The 20748-nt window shown below is 38.4% G+C and overlaps 2 protein-coding genes and 1 pseudogene across 4 annotated transcripts; 1 reads left to right on the forward strand and 2 right to left on the reverse strand.

Moving 5' to 3' along the window:
• Nucleotides 1-210: 210 nt before the first annotated feature.
• Nucleotides 211-3404, reverse strand: LOC127417293 (ribitol-5-phosphate xylosyltransferase 1-like; annotated as a pseudogene).
• A 212-nt stretch (nucleotides 3405-3616) lies between these two features.
• Nucleotides 3617-5894, forward strand: LOC127417288 (cytochrome b-c1 complex subunit Rieske, mitochondrial-like). Its single transcript, XM_051657200.1, has 2 exons — nucleotides 3617-3825; nucleotides 5212-5894. Exons 1-2 carry the CDS (start codon nucleotides 3690-3692, stop codon nucleotides 5820-5822), a joined length of 747 nt encoding a protein of 248 aa, XP_051513160.1. The 5' UTR covers nucleotides 3617-3689; the 3' UTR covers nucleotides 5823-5894.
• A 59-nt stretch (nucleotides 5895-5953) lies between these two features.
• LOC127417292 (protein C19orf12 homolog) lies at nucleotides 5954-8818 on the reverse strand. 3 transcript variants are annotated; one of them, XM_051657215.1, is made up of 3 exons: nucleotides 8688-8818; nucleotides 6658-6838; nucleotides 5954-6549 (listed from the first exon to the last, which is right to left on the reverse strand). In XM_051657215.1, exons 2-3 carry the CDS (start codon nucleotides 6815-6817, stop codon nucleotides 6284-6286), a joined length of 426 nt encoding a protein of 141 aa, XP_051513175.1. In that variant the 5' UTR covers nucleotides 6818-6838; nucleotides 8688-8818; the 3' UTR covers nucleotides 5954-6283. The 3 variants fall into 3 exon arrangements, with proteins under 3 accessions (XP_051513175.1, XP_051513174.1, XP_051513173.1); XM_051657214.1 differs by having other exon boundaries at nucleotides 5955-6549; nucleotides 8580-8740; XM_051657213.1 differs by lacking the exon at nucleotides 8688-8818 and adding an exon at nucleotides 7698-7859 and having other exon boundaries at nucleotides 5957-6549.
• Nucleotides 8819-20748: the final 11930 nt, after the last annotated feature.

Here is a 20748-nt window from a genome sequence, read left to right on the forward strand (position 1 = left end):
AGATGTTTATTGTAGATTGGTACGTCTCATCACTGTCATGACTGCTATGTTGCTTGGAACTGCACCCAAGACTTTCTCCCACTGTTGCACTTGTGTATACACTAAATGTCTCTAAAATTAAGTGATAACCAAAATGGATGTTGATGCATAGCATCTGCTTTATCAACTTTTTCATTCTTTATGAGAGACTATATTAACTTTCCTCCAAACTCATCCTAGCTGACTTTGAAAAAGGCAGGATGCCAAGACCTCTGTGAATTTCTCCATCATCTGCTGACGAAAGCCTCTGTACCACTCCAGCAGTCTCATCCTCCTCTCTGTTTTTTCTTTCTGGCTCATGCCTCTTTCCTTCTCTAGGATAGTCGACAGCTCCCTCCAGTCCTAGAGGAAGATGATGGGTGCTCCTGCATCTTTAGGGGACCGATTGCCAGCTGCACAACCCCCAAAAGTCAGGATGTCCTCCACCACGGGCACAAAGCAATAGGAACAGGCCTCATAGATGCGATAGCACTCTGTGTTCACTCCCACTGGACAATGGGTGAGGTCACTTTGTGCAAGTGCCATCTGGTACTGTTTGGAGGTGTCTGCTGTCTCCTGAGGAAGCCACCTGATGACACAGCATGCAAGAAGTATTAGAAAACAAAATACTAGCACAATACAGCAATGTTCAAGATACACAGGTTTTTTTGGTTTTAGAGGTAAACAATAGAAATATTGTTAGATGCACTGGCTCAAAAATGTAAAAACATTTGACAAGATACACCAACTCATTAACTGATCACCTAGCATAACTTAAAGGTGAAGTGTGTAATTTTTCCTATGTTAAAATCAGGGACTAAAATCAAAATGTTTTTCATTTCAGTAAGTTCTGAGTAGAAACAGTATTTTTTCATTCCGGTTCTGGTGTTCCGCTGCCTCCTTTCCAATTGGTAACCGGTTAAAATGAAAAGAAAAAACAAACGGTTAATTACATACTTTTTCAAATGACAGTACTCTGTGCTAAGGGTGGGTGATATATGAGTTGCAGTGTTTCCAGATCTCACAAGAGAAACATGGCACCTGTTTTGGAAAATCATGCTCAAAATAAGGGACTTGCCTTACCCAGCACAATGTGGTATAATTCCAAAAATGTACTGTGATAAACGCTTTGGTTTCATTAAAAAATTATCAGAACAAAATTAACCAAGTATTAACCAGTTACCTGCATTTAAAAGTAATGTTTTCACTCTGGAACAATTGAAAGGAAATTTTTTGTTCATTTTCGGTTTTCGTTCCTTGAACCGCTTTTAGTCCCTGGTAAAAATGCTTTCTCCTATCCCATCTTAATATTCTTAATAATAATAATAAGACAACTCTAAGTAAGCTAGTTGTAGGTTGATTTCCCAGAAAAGTGCAAATGCTGTGGCGCTTTCAAAACATTGCTCTGTTTATTTGAGTATCCAGAACAGCCCAACACAGCAACATTGGTGTAACTAACCAATTGAAGATAAGTGGAGTGACATTATTTAACATTATTCTGTTTGGTGCCGGTAGTGGGGCAGAAAAAAATCCACACTTCACCTGTAAGTATTTTACAACTTCATTTATCTGATAATATTTCAATTGGTCTTAATAGTGAATAACATTTCAGATGAGATGACAGACATTGCTTTCAGATATACATACTTCTCTCTAACATGCATGAAACACTCTTTATCCATTACATTCTGTTTTAGGATGCCCATCAGAGTTTCCCTAGAAGAGTTTTTGTAGACAGTTCCAAGGAAGTTGCAGAGGTATGGTCTAACATAGTTCACCGTCTGACTGCTAAGTGTGACTACTGAGATATGCCTGTATCTGCAGAGAAAGAAATCAATACAATGTAAACAAGGACATTTATTGAGAGAAATTGAGAACATTTGAAAAATTCTATTAAAATTATATTTCCAATATAATACATTCTAATAATAAATATTACAAAAAGCAACATTTTAAAATAGCAATAATTAATAAAAAAAAATCCATTGCAACCCCAAGAGGCCACTGGAAGATGTCTTTGTCATTGTTCCAAGGACTGTCATACACAAGAAAGAGCAGGTCCACAAACCCTCAGTGGCACTTGAGGTAAGGGCTGATCCAATCAGTATAGCATTGCTCATTGCCCAAAAGCACCACAGCCATCCGAGAGACAGTGTGAGCCTTCACCAGGTCCTGGACATACTGCAGCCACTGGACTGAGTAGGAGATTTTTGCTGCTCACAGCCATTCAACACCAACACCAGTCTGTGTCCAGAGAAATATGCCTTTGGACAACTGCTGGCCCTGTGTAGAAACTGGGGACAGATTATGGTAACAGAGATAAGCAAATGATGGTTTCAGACAACAGAACAAAACAGTAGGCTCTCTGATCATAAACACATGAAGTTTTGACTTCTCACAACTGAAGTACTGAGAGAAACACCAAGGTTAGTTGTGTGAAAACTTACCTGAAATTGATCTTCCCTGACTGAATTTCCCCTTCTCTCCATTGGCTGTTTTTCAATTTCTCCACATATTCTATTCCATACAGCTGCATGTTACAACAGATGAACCAAGCCTAAAAAAAGCAATGACCATCAGCTAACAATTAATGGCTAATTCAATGCAATGCAATCTAAAAACAAATACTAGCCTATGGCTGCTTTGCCCCAGATCTGAACTTTATATCGTTTTAGCCTGCTCGATATGATCTTGGTATGATCTGAAAGCATCTCTCCACTTCTGCAAAACTGAGATGGAGTAGGCACGTTCGTCCTCTTCCCATGGGTTCCACTGTTCCTCTCCTGCTTTTCACTATCTGGAAACACGGACAAATATTCAACAAATCAGTGTTTTTAATAAAGATTTCCATAGGAAATAATGCACAATGCAGACATTTACCGTATCCCTGCTGAAAAAACAACAACAGCAGACACCAGCCTAAGCTGGTTGGCTGGTCTTTGATGCTCCCAGGCCGGGCAACTATCAGTTGACTGGTTTTAGAGGGTTTTGGGTCATTTTTTAGCTGCTCAGGCTGCTCAGATCCCCCAACCAACTTAGACTGGTTTTAGCTTTTTTCCAGCAGAGTTATTATATGCTTATTATTGCATTTACACTATATGTGATGTAATATATGTAGTTTACTATTACTGTATTAAACAACAAATACGTGAGATTATTTTGGTCATCTTTATCATTCATGGTCTTGCCTACAATCGCAGAGCCGTTTTTCACTACTCGATGAACACGATTAATAACTCTCTTGTTGAAAAACACATTGTATGCGGCATACGGTGAAAATATTGCATTAGCAAGAACAACTATTATCGCTATTTTGCGACGAATATATCTCATGTTTGACTTTCAGGTGACCATCCTGAGGAGCCCGACCACTGTTTACATTTTCTTCAGGCTTCTCATTTTACTGCCTGAATAAAATTATAACAAATATTAGCAGAAGAAACCCTATTTAAACAATAAAGTGATATTAATTGATTGAATGCGTACATTTTATATTTTATTTATCATTTAAACTTTCTTATGGAAGAATAATGTTTGTTATTTGAGCTTTTCGCTCAGGCAATAGCTTGGTGACCTATACAGTGATGTAGGCGGGTTTGAATTGCACAAGAGCTCTCCTCAAAGGTCGGTGTGACCGCACGGGCTGTTAGGAGTTCGTAAACGGCGTTAAAATGATGCCCACGGCCGCTTGTTCGGGGTCTCTGTTCCCTTACCTGCAGGCTTGTGGCCCGCTAAAGTCTTTAGTCCCCGGAGCGGTGAACACAGGAGATGTGCTGATGAAGTCTGCCCGTACTGCTGCACTCAGTGGTAGGGTGAATATATAACGTTTTCATGTCAACTGACAGCTTGGTTATGCGCTTGACATTGCAAATTATTTCTGTTACAAATACTAATATACATTGTAATAATAGGATTGGGATATTTTTTTATTATTATTAATTTATTCTAGACAAGGATATTTACCTGCTTTGCTTATTTTGAATCTCTTCAGAGAGATTAATGTCATTTTATTTTTTTATTTTTTTTTACACCAGTGTATTAATTATTTTAAAGGGATAGTTCACCCAAAAATGAAAATTCTCTCATGATTTACTTACCCTCATGCCATCCCAGGTGTGTGAATTTCTTTCTTCTGCAGAAAACAAACAGATTTTTAGAAGAATATCTCAGCTCTGTAGGTCCATACAACGCAAGTTAATGGTGATCAAAACTTGGAAGCTCCAAAAGGCACAAAGACAGCATAAAAGATACATATGACTTCTGTGTTTTAATCCATGTCTTCTGAAGTGATCCATTTGGTTTTGGGTGAGAACAGACCAAAATATAACTCCTTTTTCACTGTACATCTTGCCATTGCATTCTCTTGGCACAATCATGATTTCAGTCTCATGCGCAGAGCGCTAGATGGTGCTAGGAAGTGTAATTGAGCTTGAAATCATGATCGCCAAGGAGAATACTGATGTCAAGATTTATAGTAGGGAAAGGAAACATTTTGGTCTGTTCTCATCCAAAACCAATTGGATTATTTCAGAAGACATGGATTAAACCACTGGAGTCTTATGAATTACTTTTATGCTGCCTGTATGTGCTTATTTGAGCTTCAAAATTTTGGTCATTATTCTTTTGCATTGTATGGATCTACAGAGCTGTGATATAAAAAACAAAAGTTAACCTAAAAAGAAAGTCATACACATCTCGGATGGCATGACAGTGAGTAAACGGTGAGAGAACTTTCCTTTTTAGGTTAACTATCCCTTTAAGCCCTCCCAAACCAAAATAAATCCGTAGACATGTGACATATGTATAATAAGGTAAAGAGAGGTAACATAAATTTATTTGGTGGACAAACAAGTCTCATTTTCCCATTTATTGGCCTAAACAGTGTGGTTTGTGTGCATATCTTTATTAAAGGTTTAGTTCATGCAAAAAATAAAATGTCCTCATTTTCTCACCCTCATGTTTTTCCAAACCTGTATGACTTAAACACAAAAGGGGATGTTAGAGAGAATGACAGTAGTAATCACCAATCACTTTAATTGTATCTTTTTTCCATACAGTGTTAGTGAATAATGACATTTTCATTTTTGGATTAACTGTTTATCATAAAAGAGAAGTCCTATATGAAGCTTATGTTGTTTTACTTTAATACCACAGTCTCTGCAATTACTTTTTGTGATTTGTATGTCCTTTAAGGCAACTTTGGAGCCCGTTTCGCTCACACTGATATCAAAGTCCCTGACTTCTCTGATTATCGCCGAGCTGAGGTGTTGGATCCTAAGAAGTCCTCTCAGGAGAGCAGCGATGCCAGGAGGGCCTTCTCTTACCTGGTGACCGGATCCACTGCTGTGCTGGGTGTCTATGCGGCCAAAACTGTAGTGACCCAGTTTATTTCCTCCATGAGTGCATCTGCTGATGTCCTGGCCTTGTCCAAAATAGAGATCAAGTTGTCCGATATCCCAGAGGGGAAAAACATGACCTTCAAGTGGAGAGGCAAGCCGCTGTTTGTTCGTCACAGAACAGAAAAGGAGATTGCAACTGAGCAGAACGTAGATCTCTCTGGGCTCCGGGATCCCCAGCATGACAAAGATCGCGTCACCAAGCCCTCTTGGGTTATCGTCATTGGTGTGTGCACTCACCTTGGCTGTGTCCCAATCGCAAATGCCGGTGAGTATGGCGGGTACTACTGCCCCTGCCACGGGTCACATTATGATGCCTCGGGTCGGATCAGAAAAGGACCTGCACCCCTTAACCTGGAGGTGCCTTATTATGAGTTTCCTGATGACGATACTGTAATAGTTGGATAGACGATGGACATTTTCTCTGTGTGCTTTTATGTGTCCTGCCAAATTAATTAATAAATGTATATTTTAAAGCAACCAAGAGTCTGTTTTTGATGTGGGCATGTAAATCGTGGTTAGAAATAAACAAATCAACTTTTATTGGATCCAAAACAATACATTATCAGCATTCGACAATATCATAGTCACATATGTTCAAAACTGTAAACTGCATAATTCATTAAGAGCTACACCCCAAGCCACCATCTTATACTGTAGTTATTACTGATGATATGTCCTAAAAACAAACCACACATTATCCCAGGAAATTATTTTCAAGAAAAATATACAGTCTGTGTCAGCTTCATATATACCATATATAAATTTAAAACATTTTCATCTGCCAACTTCAATTGCTGCCCTCAAGCATTCAGTCAACAACCTGTATCGCCTCTGATTATAAGATTTTGAAATGCTGGCATACAGTGTCAGTCCACATAGTGCACCTCAGCTTGAAACTCCCTTTGAATATAGCTAAGAAGGGTAGCTGTCACCTGTTGCTGGAGTGTGGCGTTTCCCATTACAAGTGCTGTCAGCTGTGCTACATCAGTCCATGTTATTGAGCCTATGATGCCCATTACATCCTCATAAAGCCTGCGCTGCTGATCTGGCGTCAGTTCCATAATAACCTGGGGAAGAGGTTTAAACTGTCCACTTGTCATCCAGCATCCAAGCAGACCTCCAACAGCCCCACCTTAAAAAGACAGGAGTGCACATGAATGAATGGAACATAACACAATCATAAAGTGTTGGATGTAAGGTTGACACCTGTACTAAAGGTCTGAATGCCATTGGTACTTGCCTACTGCAATTCCCAGAGGACCCCCTATTAATCCTCCTGCAAAAGCAAGACCACCGGCTGCCGCTGCCCCCTTCCCAGACTGCTTCACTGCTGTCTTTATTTGTTGATTTGCAGATAATTTGCAACATAGTTTCATTACGTCATCGATGCATGGCGGCATCTTGGAAAATAACTGTATACCCTGCAAAGTGCAAACACAGTTATTTAGGGACATAGTCTAAATATATATATATATATATATATACACACATACATTCATACAACATACACACATACAGTACAATGCAAAAGTTTTAGGCACTTAAGATGTTTCACAAAAACATTTGTCTTAAGATAGTTATTTATATCTTCAGCTTTAGTGTGTCAATAGGAAAAATACATTTTAGACTCCCAAATATTACTTTTGCAAATAGATTAGAATAGAAGAACAGGGCGCTCTGCAACAGATGACATGGCCCCCACAAAGCCCCCCACTGAACATCGAGTCAGTCTGGGATTATATGAAGAGACAGAAGCAATTGAGACAGACTAAATAGATAGAAGAACTGTGGTGAATTCTCCAAGAAGCTTGAAACATCCTATCTGCCAACAACCAAGAGAAACTGTCCAGGAGTAAGTAGGAGAATTGGGGCTGTTTTAAAGGCAAAGGTGGTCACACCAAATATTGATTTAGCATTTTTTATGTTTACTGGACTTTGTATGATGTTAACTGAAAAACGAAGACTATTTATGGCATTATTTTTGAAGCATCCTCACTATGCAACATTTTTCACAAGTGCCTAGTACTAATATATATATATATATATATATATATATATATATATATATATATATATATATCGTGATATTAAAAAAAAAGTGCGGTTCCTTTAAAAAAAAATGGGTGCCTCATGTCTCACAGATTTACAAAATATATCAAATAAAATTAATTTATATATTCATGCAGGCATGTATAATTAGCAACTCCATAATAATACGTTTACAAGTCATTGTCTAAAGGGTAAATTAATAAAAATTAAGAGTGGTAGCCCTACAATTACCTTCAAATTCAGCCTTAAGATTTCTTAACAATAGAATTAAACTAAAATTGTGACATCAGACGTTCCAAAATCTGTCTCGCATCAAAAAATCAAACCAAAAGTTAACACATCACACCAACAAGCGTGCGTTCTGTCCTAAGTGTGAAGCTGGAAATATATTTTTCAAAATAAAAGTTGTGTTATTGAGGGTTCGTGAGAAAACTTGCCTTGGAAATAGTCATGTCTGAACAATATGACTTAAGTTATGTGTAAGAACAACATACCAATCCATCATACCAAGTACCAATCCATTATGATCTTATTAACAAATAATATATATATAAAAAAAGAACACCCCTACATGTCATGTTTTAAAACAACGTAATTTTGGATTGTACATATAACAAGTGGGATTTTGTCTAAAAACTCTCCAACTTTTTTTTATATTTTCAACATCAAAACACACAGTTACAGAAATATGTATTTCATTATTTATCTATTTTACCTTTTTAATTATATATATATATATATATATATATATATATATATATATATATATATATATATATATATATATATAAAATCTTTTTTTTTTTTAAAGAACATTTGTTTGATGGCAAATAATTATTGAACAGTATTTGTTTGGTCATAGGGAAGATATGAATCAAACAATTTGCTTAGTGTACGGTAAAACATAATTTAATATAAATTGTAATCTATAGTTTAAATGTATTGTCCCCCTTTTGTACACTTTCACTTTCTGATGCATCAAATTATTGATTTGATTAATGATACACATTATTAGTGATTATCACTGACACTAATTAAATTTCGGCATATTTGATCAATATTTTTCTATAAAGTCAAATTCCCCAATGTGTTAGTGTTTATAAGTTATTTTACCTTATTACGGAAATGTAGTCTTACTTTGCCATGTTCTTCCAGCTGACCGTGTTTCAAAACATCACGGTCTACAATTTCTGTTTCACACAAAGTCTTTTTAAGACTGACCTTCGAACGCTTTCTGCAATCGCTGTAACACTGATGTCATGATTAAATTATTCCGTGATCTATCTTGATGTTTGATGTTTTAATCCATGTCTCAAGAACTGCTCCACCTACAGCATAGGCTTGCCCGGACATGCCTGACTGAATTAGACTTTTAAATGAGTTCGTCCCACATGTGTCAATGATTGGCTGTTCAGGCTCACATTAGGGCTGTTCGATTCCAGAAATTTGGGAATCGACTCCGATTACTTGATTATTAGATTAATCCAAAGTAAAATACCGGCAGACTATCCAGGTCTGGAAAGCAGATGTGTTGAAGGGCTTGTGGGATTACTTCATACAGATGAACAAACGGAGCGGATTTGACTCGGAGTCAGATTGATGATCGTTAAAATGCAGTCATTTTATAATCATTTTGTACATTGTATTAGGGCTTCTAAAATGTGTAGTACTTAAGTGGTCGAGGAAATAAACACAGTCCGAAAATATCAACCGGTTTCCCCGGAAGGAATCGACTCCAGCTTTGGAGTCGATTTCAACATTTCGAATTGATACTCGATTCCCAACGCCTTGGAATCGAGGAATCGATTCTTTTTGGAATCGATTCCCAGCCTTAGCTCACATCAGCCTCTCTCTGCAGCACTGAACACAACTGATGCTGATGCTTGCTGCTTGCTGCTGATACTCCTGGACAACATGACTGTTGCAGACTGAATCTGCTGCTATGGCTGGAATGAATGAAAACTTGTGGTTAGAGAAAGCCTGCTCTATTCTTATTCCTTCTTTACCATTATGGATAATTGAATATGCATGGAGCAAACGGATGATGGAGGTCTTAGAGGGTAATTACTTTTTCAGTATAACCCATTAAATCCAAGGGTTTGCTTACAATTACACAGTTATTAAAGTCTAGTTACTCTGTTTTCATCATGAGTTGATTGCACACTGCACAGATGGTGCTATCCAGGTAGTTGACATGAAATACTTTGGGGAATTTGATATGTTCTCAAATGAATGACCTCATATTAATTAAGATACTGCATGAAATATTTGTGCTTTTAAAAGTTAATGTCTCACACCTAGAGCCACAAATGTAATAAAATTGGTGAAAAACTGAAATGGTGAGCACCTAAAATATAAGCTTTCCCATTATGCATATAGCCTAAATTAAAGCTAACGTCTTGATTAAAAAAGAAGTTCATGGTTATTTGTCAGCTACCCATCTTGAAATCTGTGGTGGATGTGGATTATAAATGAGCTCATGTAATTTCATTGCTAAGGGTTTAAAATGTCCTGTTTCATTGTAAAGGCCAGTAAGCCACATTTGACATAAAGGGTAAATAGTTCATCCAAAAATGAAAAATTCTCTCATCATTTACTCTCTCTCATGTCATCGCAGATGTGTATGACTTTCTTTCTTCAGCAGAACACAAATGAAGATTTTTAAAAAAATATCTCAGCTCTGTAGGTCCATACAATGCCAGATGGGTGCCAACATTTTGAAGCTCCAAAATGCACATAAACAGCATAAAAGTAATCCAGGAGGATTAGTGGTTAAATCCATATCTTCTGAAGTGAAAATGATAGGTGTGGGTGAGAAACAGATCGATATTTAAGTCCTCCTTCTTTTGTTTTTGGTGATTTGCATCCGTTTCTCACCTACACCTATCATATAACTTCTGTACACATGGATTTAACCACTGGAGTTTTATAGATTACATTTATGCTGACTTTATGTGCTTTTTGGAGCTTCAAATTCTTGGCACCCATTCACTTGTATTGTGAGGACCAACAGAGCTGAGATATGTTTCAAAAAATGTTTGTTTGTGTTCTGCCGAAGAAAGAAAGTCATACATATCTGGGATGGCTTGAGGGTGAGTAAATGATGAGAGAATCTGCATTTTTGAGTGAACTAACCCTTTAATGAGAGATCCAATCACGAATTTACTCTGTTCAGTTCTAGGTCCTCCATTATGGCTAGAAGGTGGCTGGAATATTCTGAGTCTTGAAGAGCCGTGCAGGATCCGTGTGGTGGCGGCAGTGGTCTGGAGGATCGTGCAAACCAGAGACACTGAGCACCTTGAGAGAGTCATTGAGTTTCTGGATGCTACGTACAGGCTTGTGCCACGACTGGTGACTCCCATCAAACACATGAAGATCATGTTTGGTTTGCAGACACTGGTGAGACATTGTTTTGATTGAAAAGGTCCCTCGGAAATGAAAGTCTATTTCGTAAATCGTTATTTTATGTATCTTTCATGGCCTTTTAAATGTATGAGTAATACTAATCTGGTTGATATGACAGTATTACAGTTTTATTATTGTGTCCTGGTTTTAGGTTATTATGTGGATGTTGTGGAATGACCAGAGCACTGTTAAAATCTCTGACAAGATTGAGTGCCTGTTCCCCAAAGACCTGCCTCTGTATCACAAATGTGTAAGTACGGTACAATCTCCTTCCACTAGGGGTCACCAAAATAACATAAAAGAGAAATGATAACGGATCAATGGCCCCTTTTCATTCTGATGGAGTATTTCCGGCTTATTTAGCAGCAAACTTTTTTATAGCTATGTTTTTTCTATTATTATTATTATTATTAATAATTTTTTTTAAATGTAAATTTGTAACATTATTCTTTGTGTTATATTACCCTGACATTAATTTAAAAAATAACGCTGCCAAGGGAGTGACATTACATTTGACATCTTTCTTCATCTCTCTCTCTCTCTCTCTCTCTCTCTCTCTTCTTTTCTTTTCTTTTTCTTCTTTTGGAAAGTCGTTAAAATGTAATAGTGGTTTGTTTATTCTTTTGCTGTTGGAGCAAATGGGAATGCAAAAATAATATTTGCTATGGTCTCCTGTTCACGGTAGGAAAGCTCTGCAAAAAAGAAGAACAGAGAAGATTTCAAGTCCTTTGCTCACGTTCTAGCAAGAAACAGGGACATGTGTGAGGCACACATCCGGGTTTGTACAATCATCAGACCTACAGTGTTTAAAATAATTGTTATTGCCTCATAGTTGTAATTATTTTGGCTTGACATCATACTGTTTGTTATTCTAAAAACTTGGTTTAGGTTTTTTTCAAAATCCCAGAACCAAGGCTCAAATTTCAAACACTAACTCCAAGAGCTTTTAAGCTACGACCACCAAATTTGGTACAGCCCTTCAGACTGCTCATTTTACTTAGTGTGCTTTGGTTTCTCTAATTGATCAGACTTACAGTTTTCACACAACTCTCTATCTATATATCTGACATTTTATCTGACTATCTATGTGACAATCTGTCTGACTATCTAGCTAGCTAGCTGGCTTTTTGTCTTGTAATGTCTGTATCAACTTTTAAAACTTTTAAAACTAGTTCAAACTTTCAGACAGGACTTTGGCAAGCCAGTATCAAAGTTTGTCAAAGTTATCAAAGTTTCATAGTATATCTTTTATTTGGATCTTTATTTGTTTCCCATTATATTAGTATTAAATTACATCAAGTTGTCAAATCGAAAATCCTGTGACATGTTTATAAAAAGCAAGAATTAAATTTTGCAGGATTTAATAGAGGAGCAATATGAATAATGAAGAACGCTATGCACAGAAACTGGAGGAGAGACTGTCACACTATTTGGAAGAGCTCGATAAAGCCCTGCCACAGCCTACATGCATTGAACAGGTGTGTCTATCTATCTATTTATATATCTATCGGTCTATCTGTCTGTCTGTCTGTCTGTCTGTTATATTTAAAGTTATTAAAACATTATAATCTATTTAAATCTCAAGGGGCACATGTTTCATGATGCTTCTGTGTGCATGTTTGTTTATGTGCTTTTGCGTCTAGATTTGGTGCATTTATGGTTGATTCCTTCTTCTCTAATCTGCCTGTATTTGTATGTGAATATTTCCAGGTATTGAAACAGACCTATCCACAGGGAAAAGAAGAGAAGATTCTGAAACCAATTACTTTCAAGAGATGGTGCCTCTCAAACCACAGCTCTAAGGAGGCTCCTACACTGTGGTGAGAAATAATGTTTTGACTCAAAATATGCCATATCATATTTTAAAATTTCACTTTGATTTAATTTCATCTGTGTTTTCTTTATCTTTCATCTGTGACAGCAAATCTAAACCTTGATGACAGTACTGCACCATCACTCAGTTCAATCACATATGAGGAACAAAGGAACGCTGAAGTTGTTAAACCATCCCATGTAACCCTACATGTGGCTTTCAGACCATCTCAGGAAAGCACAAAGGAAGATAGACTCTCACAAACAAGCTCAAAAGATTTCTGTCTGTCCCAGGGCTTGTGGCAGAATAGAGACAGGGAAACCACTTTTCCTCCGCAAAGCTCAAAGGAAATATGTGATGAAGGACCAATGCTTACGTGTACGCAGTTGTCAGCTCCACTTGAGCCTGAGATCAATCAGATTGATTTTAGCCCATCTCTGCTTGAGGAGAAGGACCTGGTATGGAGTAGTCGGCAGCAGAAACAGACAGAGACTGAATCAGGCACAGAACGAAAGGAGCCTGAATGTGAACATGCAGAGCAGATGTGCTCTAGACATGGCAAAAAAATGAAGAGCATCTTTCAGGAATGTTCTGAAGAACTTGATGTGGAGGCTGTTCATACAGAATGCTCTCCAGCATCACCCCAAAGCACTCTACCTCTTCAAACAGAAGCCCTTAGGCACTCACAGAGTTCATCATCTCCAAATCAACACTCCTTGTCCACAAAAACATCTGTGTCCTCACACCAGGATTCGTCGTCTACAAACATTTCAATGTCCTACATTGAGCAAGTCACTCTTTCACCAATGTCTTCCTCACATCAGCAGGACATTTTAACATCAATGGAACAAGTTTCTCCTCCCCCAACACAAAGCAGTACCTCACCACCTTCCTCACAACTTCAGTCTTTCTCATCTTCAAAATTAACTGCCTCGAAGCAACTTCGCACCCCAAGAAACAATGCAGGACGTTTTTTTAGCTACTGTTGTCATCATTGAGCTGAGCAAAACCAATGGACACAAGCTGAAACTGTCCTTAGAGAGTCAGAGCTTCCTCATGCAGTCCAAGTGGCTTCAGCCTCAAGTGCGGCTTCATAGGCTAAGCAAGAAAGAATGTGCCAGGGCCGCGGCTTTAGCCAGTGACATCTCAGAAAAAGAACAAGACATTGAAGAACAGGAATACATGTTTTTTGATGTAAATTGTCTGTTCACTGATACATCCTCAGAATCAGACTCTGAGTCAAAAACAGACTCTAAAGACCCTGATTTCAAGCCTAATGGAGACTAAATGCAGAGGATCTCAGATCTCAATAATTAATCCAAAAATGAAATTGTCATCATTTACTCACGTCGTTCCAAACCCATACAAATTTCTTCACAAATGGAGATGTTAGAGAGAATGTTAGCTTCAGTCAACATTCACTTTCATTTAAAAAAATAAAATAAAGTGAAAGTGAATGGTGACTGAGGCTGAAATTCTGCAGAACATCTCTAGTGTTCAACAGAAGAAAGAAAGTCATACGGGTTTGGAACAACATGATGTTGAGTAAATGATGACAGAAGTGTCATTTTGGGGTGAATTATCACTTTAATGGCACAATCCACCCAGTTCAGCATGTAATCTTCATAAATCAACTTCATAAATGCTTATGTTAAACGTTTTGATTATCAAAACATTGATTGCACCTGAATATGGCTAAAGTATTATTTCCTACAAATCCATTATGCAGGAACTATGCTAACTCTGAAACTGAGAAAAATGGCTTTAATGTTGTCCTGCCAAATATGGATGGTAAAATATTTTTTATGTTTTCTCTGAAACTGAGCAGAGTTGTGCCTGAGTCTGAAGACAGCACAGGTAATAGGCTAAACCTGATTATAACTTTTTACAAAATGTAAAGTGTGATAAACCTCAAAAACCTAAGCATGAGAAGATAGCATAACGCAGGATGTTAAACAATGATGTGCCTTACTCTATGAAGCAAGAATGTCAGGAAGATGATGTATGTCTGAGAATATGAATGAATGAATGAATGTAACATTTACAGGTGCATCTCAATAAATTAGAATGTCGTGGAAAAGTTCATTTATTTCAGTAATTCAACTCAAATTGTGAAACTTGTGTATTAAAAAACACAGACTGAAGTAGTTTAAGTCTTTGGTTCTTTTAATTGTGATGATTTTGGCTCACATTTAACAAAAACCCACCAATTCACTATCTCAACAAATTAGAATATGGTGACATGCCAATCAGCTAATCAACTCAAAACACCTGCAAAGGTTTCCTGAGCCTTCAAAATGGTCTCTCAGTTTGGTTCTCTAGGCTACACAATCATGGGGAAGACTGCTGATCTGACAGTTGTCCAGAAGACAATCATTGACACCCTTCACAAGGAGGGTAACCACAAACATTCATTGCCAAAGAAGCTGGCTGTTCACAGAGTGCTGTATCCAAGCATGTTAACAGAAAGCTGAGTGGAAGGAAAAAGTGTGGAAATAAAAGATGCACAACCAACCGAGAGAACCGCAGCCTTATGAGGATTGTCAAGCAAAATCGATTCAAGAATTTGGGTGAACTTCACAAGGAATGGACTGAGGCTGGGGTCAAGGCATCAAGAGCCACCACACACAGACATGTCAAGGAATTTGGCTACAGTTGTCGTATTCCTCTTGTTAAGCCACTCCTGAACCACAGACAACGACAGAGGCGTCTTACCTGGGCTAAGGAGAAGAAGAACTGGACTGTTGCCCAGTGGTCCAAAGTCCTCTTTTCAGATGAGAGCAAGTTTTGTATTTCATTTGGAAACCAAGGTCCTAGAGTCTGGAGGAAGGGTGGAGAAGCTCATAGCCCAAGTTGCTTAAAGTCCAGTGTTAAGTTTCCACAGTCTGTGATGATTTGGGGTGCAATGTCATCTGCTGGTGTTGGTCCATTGTGTTTTTTGAAAACCAAAGTCACTGCACCCGTTTACCAAGAACTTTTGGAGCACTTCATGCTTCCTTCTGCTGAAAGATGCTGATTTCATTTTCCAGCAGGATTTGGCACCTGTCCACACTGCCAAAAGCACCAAAAGTTGGTTAAATGACCATGGTGTTGGTGTGCTTGACTGGCCAGCAAACTCACCAGACCTGAACCCCATAGAGAATCTATGGGGTATTGTCAAGAGGAAAATGAGAAACAAGAGAATAAAAAATGCAGATGAGCTGAAGGCCACTGTCAAAGAAACCTGGGCTTCCATACCACCTTAGCAGTGCCACAAACTGATCACCTCCATGCCACACCGAATTGAGGTAGTAATTAAAACAAAAGGAGCCCCTACCAAGTATTGAGTACATATACAGTAAATGAACATACTTTCCAGAAGGCCAACAATTCACTAAAAATGTTTTTTTTATTGGTCTTATGATGTATTCTAATTTTTTGAGATAGTGAATTGGTGGGTTTTTGTTAAATGTGAGCAAAATCATCACAATTAAAAGAACCAAAGACTTAAACTACTTCAGTCTGTGTGCATTGAATTTATTTAATACACGAGTTTCACAATTTGAGTTGAATTACTGAAATAAATGAACTTTTCCACGACATTCTAATTTATTGAGATGCACCTGTATATAGCACTTTTCTAACACTACACTCAAAGCACTTTACACAGTGAACTCTCCTCAACCACCACCAGTGTGCAGCATCCACCTGGATGATGCAACAGCAGCCATAGTGCACCAGTATACTCACCACACACTAGCTATTGGTGGAGAGGAGAGAGTGGAGTGATAGAGCCAATTAATCAATGGGGATTATTAGGAAGCCATGATTGATAAGGGCCAGTGGGGGGAATTTGGCCAGCACACCTTTTCAAGAAGTGTCCTGGGATTTTTAATGGCCACAGAGAGTCAGAATCTCAGTTTAAAGTCTCATCCAAAGGACAGTGCTTTTTTACAGTATAGTGTCCCTGTAACTGTACTGGGGCATTAGGACCTACACAGTCCACAGGGTGAGCACCCCCACTGGTCTCCCTAATACCTCTTCCAGCAGCAACCACAGTTTTCTCAAGAGGTCTCCTATCCAGGTACTGACCAGGCTCAACCCTGCTTAGCTTCAGTAGGCAACCAGTCTTGAGCTCCAGGGTGATATGGCTACTGGCAATATGTGGAACAGAGAGCAGCCACAGCTGAATTTATGACTATTTGAATCAGGGGTGGACTTAAAACTAGGCAAAGGTGGGCAACAGCCTAGGGTCCCTAAAAGCTGAGGGCCCCCTAAAAATACGAATAATATTTTTATTATTGTTAATGCAAAATAACATATGATGAAACTTGAAATATTGCTGTAATAACACCAATATGGTTAATATTGCTGTTATTTTCAGCAGCGTAATGGAAGCAACCCACTCAGATCAGGTTTTAATGGAATATTCCAGGGTTTTACACAACTACAAAGTTCATGCAGGAAACAGACAAAGAAATATCGAGTGCTCCAACTTCAGCACATGGCTATGCTTTCAGGGTAGAAGTAATGTTACCTCTGCGCTGCGCACTGGTCACACGGCCGGGTTCTAGATTTGCAAACCACAATTTTATGTACTGCACGTAAAAAAAAGCAGCAGAAACTGAGAGGTGATCATTTAAAATGTGAGGTATTATTCTTTTTGCCCTGAAACTCTGTGAATGTCTAGATGCTTTACTTCTTAGTTTTAGTAGTGGTGAGCGTTTGACTGGGAAACACTGGATTCAGCATGTTTCTCTAGTGGGATGAGTTCCTCTAGCCTGTTCAGATTAGTGGTCTACCTATAAAGCACCACAGTGTATATGTTAATAAAAACATGTATTTATCAAATCAAAGTATAAGTGTTTTTTTTTTTTGTTTTTTTTTTAATTAAAAGTTTTTATTGATTCCATATAACACACACACACACACACATATATATATATATGTAGAGCCGAGGAAGGCGAAGCGGGGCTGGAATGACGTACGCCCGGTCCCTAATCAGCCTGATGGGGCACGCGAGGGATAAATGCGGCCGGGGACGACAGTTCGATAGAGCGAGAGAATTACAGGCAGCTGTGCTGTGTGTGTTTATGGTTGTGTGTTTTTCTTTAACTTTATTCATTAAATTATTAAGTCGTCAAACCGGTTCTTGCCTCTTCCTTTCCACTGAACCCCCTTACTATATATATATAGTATATGGCTATATGGCAGTTACGCATGCAATAATGTATAAAATCTTCTGAATTATTTTGTTCGGTAGAGTCTGTACAGAAAATAAATCTCTCTGGCCGTATACTAATAAATGAGACAAAGACAAAACTGGAATCCGTTTGAGTTATTATGCTGCTGCATAAGTCTAGATATGACATTGGTATTATGGTTAAATCGCTAGTGTGGAATAGCAAGATACAAGATTCTCTGGTCTGAATGAGTATCGATTGTTGGGCAGGACACTATTAACTTCTCAGTGGACTCCGAGTCATAATGGCTGGGCAACTGTGAAACCAGTGTAAATTTAGGGATTTAAACTCTACTTGGTTCAGTTTTTAGAATTTCTTTTACATTAGTTACTGCATTTTGGTTTTGCAGCACAATCTCTGTGTCCAGTATACAGTATTATCTGCGATCAGTCATGTCATGAAGCCCTGAAGATGTTGTGAAGTGAATATACATAACTCGCAAACAACAAACTAATGAGTTCCTAACATCACGTGCAGTTGGTTTAGTGATGCAGATGGTTTAAAGTGAATAAGGGTTATCGTTGTGTCTCTGGATGGTGTATTTCAGTGAATGTACAGTGCATCCGGAAAGTATTCACAGCGCTTCACTTTTTCCACATTTTGTTATGTAACAGCCTTATTCCAAAATTGATTAAATTCATTATTTTCCTCAAAATTCTACAAACAATACCCCATAATGACAATGTGAAAGAAGTTTGTTTGAAATCTTTACAAATTTATTACAAATAAAAAACAAAAAAAATCACATGTACATAAGTATTCACAGCCTTTGCCATGACACTCAAAATTGAGTTCAGGTGCATCCTGTTTCCACTGATCATCCTTGAGATGTTTCTACAACTTGATTGGAGTCCACCTGTGGTAAATTCAGTTGATTGGACATGATTTGGAAAGGCACACACCTGTCTATATAAGGTCCCACAGTTAACAGTGCATGTCAGAGCACAAACCAAGCCATGAAGGATTGTATTGAAGCACAGATCTGGAGAAGGGTACAGAAAAATTTCTGCAGCATTGAAGGTCCCAGTGAGCACAGTGGCCTCCATCATCTGTAAATGGAAGAAGTTTGGAACCACCAGGACTCTTCCTAGAGCTGGCCGCCCGGACAAACTGAGCGATCGGGTGAGAAGGGCCTTAGTCAGGGAGGTGACCAAGAACCCAGATGGTCACTCTGACAGAGCTCCAGCGTTTCTCTGTGGAGAGAGGAGAACCTTCCAGAAGAACATCCATCTCTGCAGCACTCCACCAATCAGGCCTGTATGGTAGAGTGGCCAGACGGAAGCACTCCTCAGTAAAAGGCACATGGCAGCCTGCCTGGAGTTTGCCAAAAGGCACCTGAAGGACTCTCAGACCATGAGAAACAAAGATTGATCTCTTTGGCCTGAATGGCAAGCGTCATGTCTGGAGGAAACCAGGCACTGCTCATCACCTGGCCAATATCATCCCTACAGCGAAGCATGGTGGTGGCAGCATCATGCTGTGGAGATGTTTTTCAGCGGCAGGAACTGGGAGACTAGTCAGGATCGAGGGAAAGATGAATGCAGCAATGTACAGAGACATCCTTGATGAAAACCTGCTCCAGAGCGCTCTGGACCTCAGACTGGGGTGAAGGTTCATCTTCCAACAGGACAACGACCCTAAGCGCACAGCCAAGATAACAAAGGATTGGCTATGGGACAACTCTGTGAATGTCCTTGAGTGGCCCAGCCAGAGCCCAGACTTGAACCCGATTGAACATCTCTGGAGAGATCTGAAAATAGCTGTGCACCGACGCTCCCCATCCAGCCTGATGGAGCTTGAGAGGTCCTGCAAAGAAGAACGGGAGAAACTGCCTAAAAATAGGTGTGCCAAGCTTGTAGCATCATACTCAAAGACTTGAGGCTGTAATTGGTGCCAAAGGTGCTTCAACAAAGTATTGAGCAAAGGCTGTGAATACTTATGTACATGTGTTTTTTTTTTTTTTGTTGTTTAATAAATTTGCAAAGATTTCAAACAAACTACTTTCACGTTGTCATTATGGGATATTGTTTGTAGAATTTTGAGAAATTGATTTAATCCATTTTGGAATAAGGCTGTAACATAACAAAATGTGGAAAAAGTGAAGCGCTGTGAATACTTTCCGGATGCACTGTATGTTGATACACTTCCTCTGGTTGACCTGTAAGGGTTATGTAAGGACAGATGTTACAGGTTATTTTTCTATAGGGAAGCTTTGTGAGGTAAAGCACACCCTACATTTACGTGCAATGTCCAGATTGCACTGACCCTACTTTCAGTTTAGAAATTGGGGGAAGTTTGTTAATTCAGTGTTTTGTGTAGGTGTGCTGGTTTCATAAATAGGTTGTTATTCCATTTGAAATGGAAAAACCTGAAAAAGATTTGTGGGTTTAAAGTTCAAGGGTAATGCTGTCCAAAACTATATGCATTCTGATGTGTATTTACCTGACTTGAGTGTAAACTTGTTTTTTTTTTATGTTAAATCAAACTACTTTGTCATTATTGAGTCATATAGCACGCTCATCTGTTCTGTATTATTGTAGCTACTGTTTTGGGCTCGATAAAATAGCTTAATAAATACCTGTAAACAAGATAATGAAGACTTGAGTTTTAGCTTTATCTTAAGATCAGGATACTAGGAGATTACATCATAAGGATAAAGTGACAGCTTTATTCTTATTCCATTTGAACTAATATTAATATGTTCTCAGTGTTCTCAGTTGTCTATTGATCACAGACAAGCAGATCAAAGCACATTTGTTGTGATGGGTTTTCAAGATGATGTACATGTAGCAAATGTCTGAATGTACGTGTGCTTATTTGGTTGATAGGTCAAATCAAGTTT

The sequence above is a fragment of the Myxocyprinus asiaticus genome, chromosome 26 (genome assembly GCF_019703515.2).
Source record: "Myxocyprinus asiaticus isolate MX2 ecotype Aquarium Trade chromosome 26, UBuf_Myxa_2, whole genome shotgun sequence".
Classification (NCBI taxonomy): Eukaryota; Metazoa; Chordata; class Actinopteri; order Cypriniformes; family Catostomidae; genus Myxocyprinus; species Myxocyprinus asiaticus.

What these genes read in the sequence shown, in the direction of transcription:
- LOC127417288 (XM_051657200.1), top strand. Translation starts at nt 3,690, where the DNA reads ATGATGCCCACGGCCGCTTGTTCGGGGTCTCTGTTCCCTTACCTGCAG. An exon ending in CCGTACTGCTGCACTCAGTG is followed by an intron (nt 3,826 to 5,211) that starts GTAGGGTGAATA and finishes ATGTCCTTTAAG; the next exon opens with GCAACTTTGGAGCCCGTTTC.
- LOC127417292 (XM_051657215.1), bottom strand. Translation starts at nt 6,817, where the DNA reads ATGCCGCCATGCATCGATGACGTAATGAAACTATGTTGCAAATTATCT. An exon ending in TCCTCTGGGAATTGCAGTAG is followed by an intron (nt 6,550 to 6,657) that starts GCAAGTACCAAT and finishes TGTCTTTTTAAG; the next exon opens with GTGGGGCTGTTGGAGGTCTG.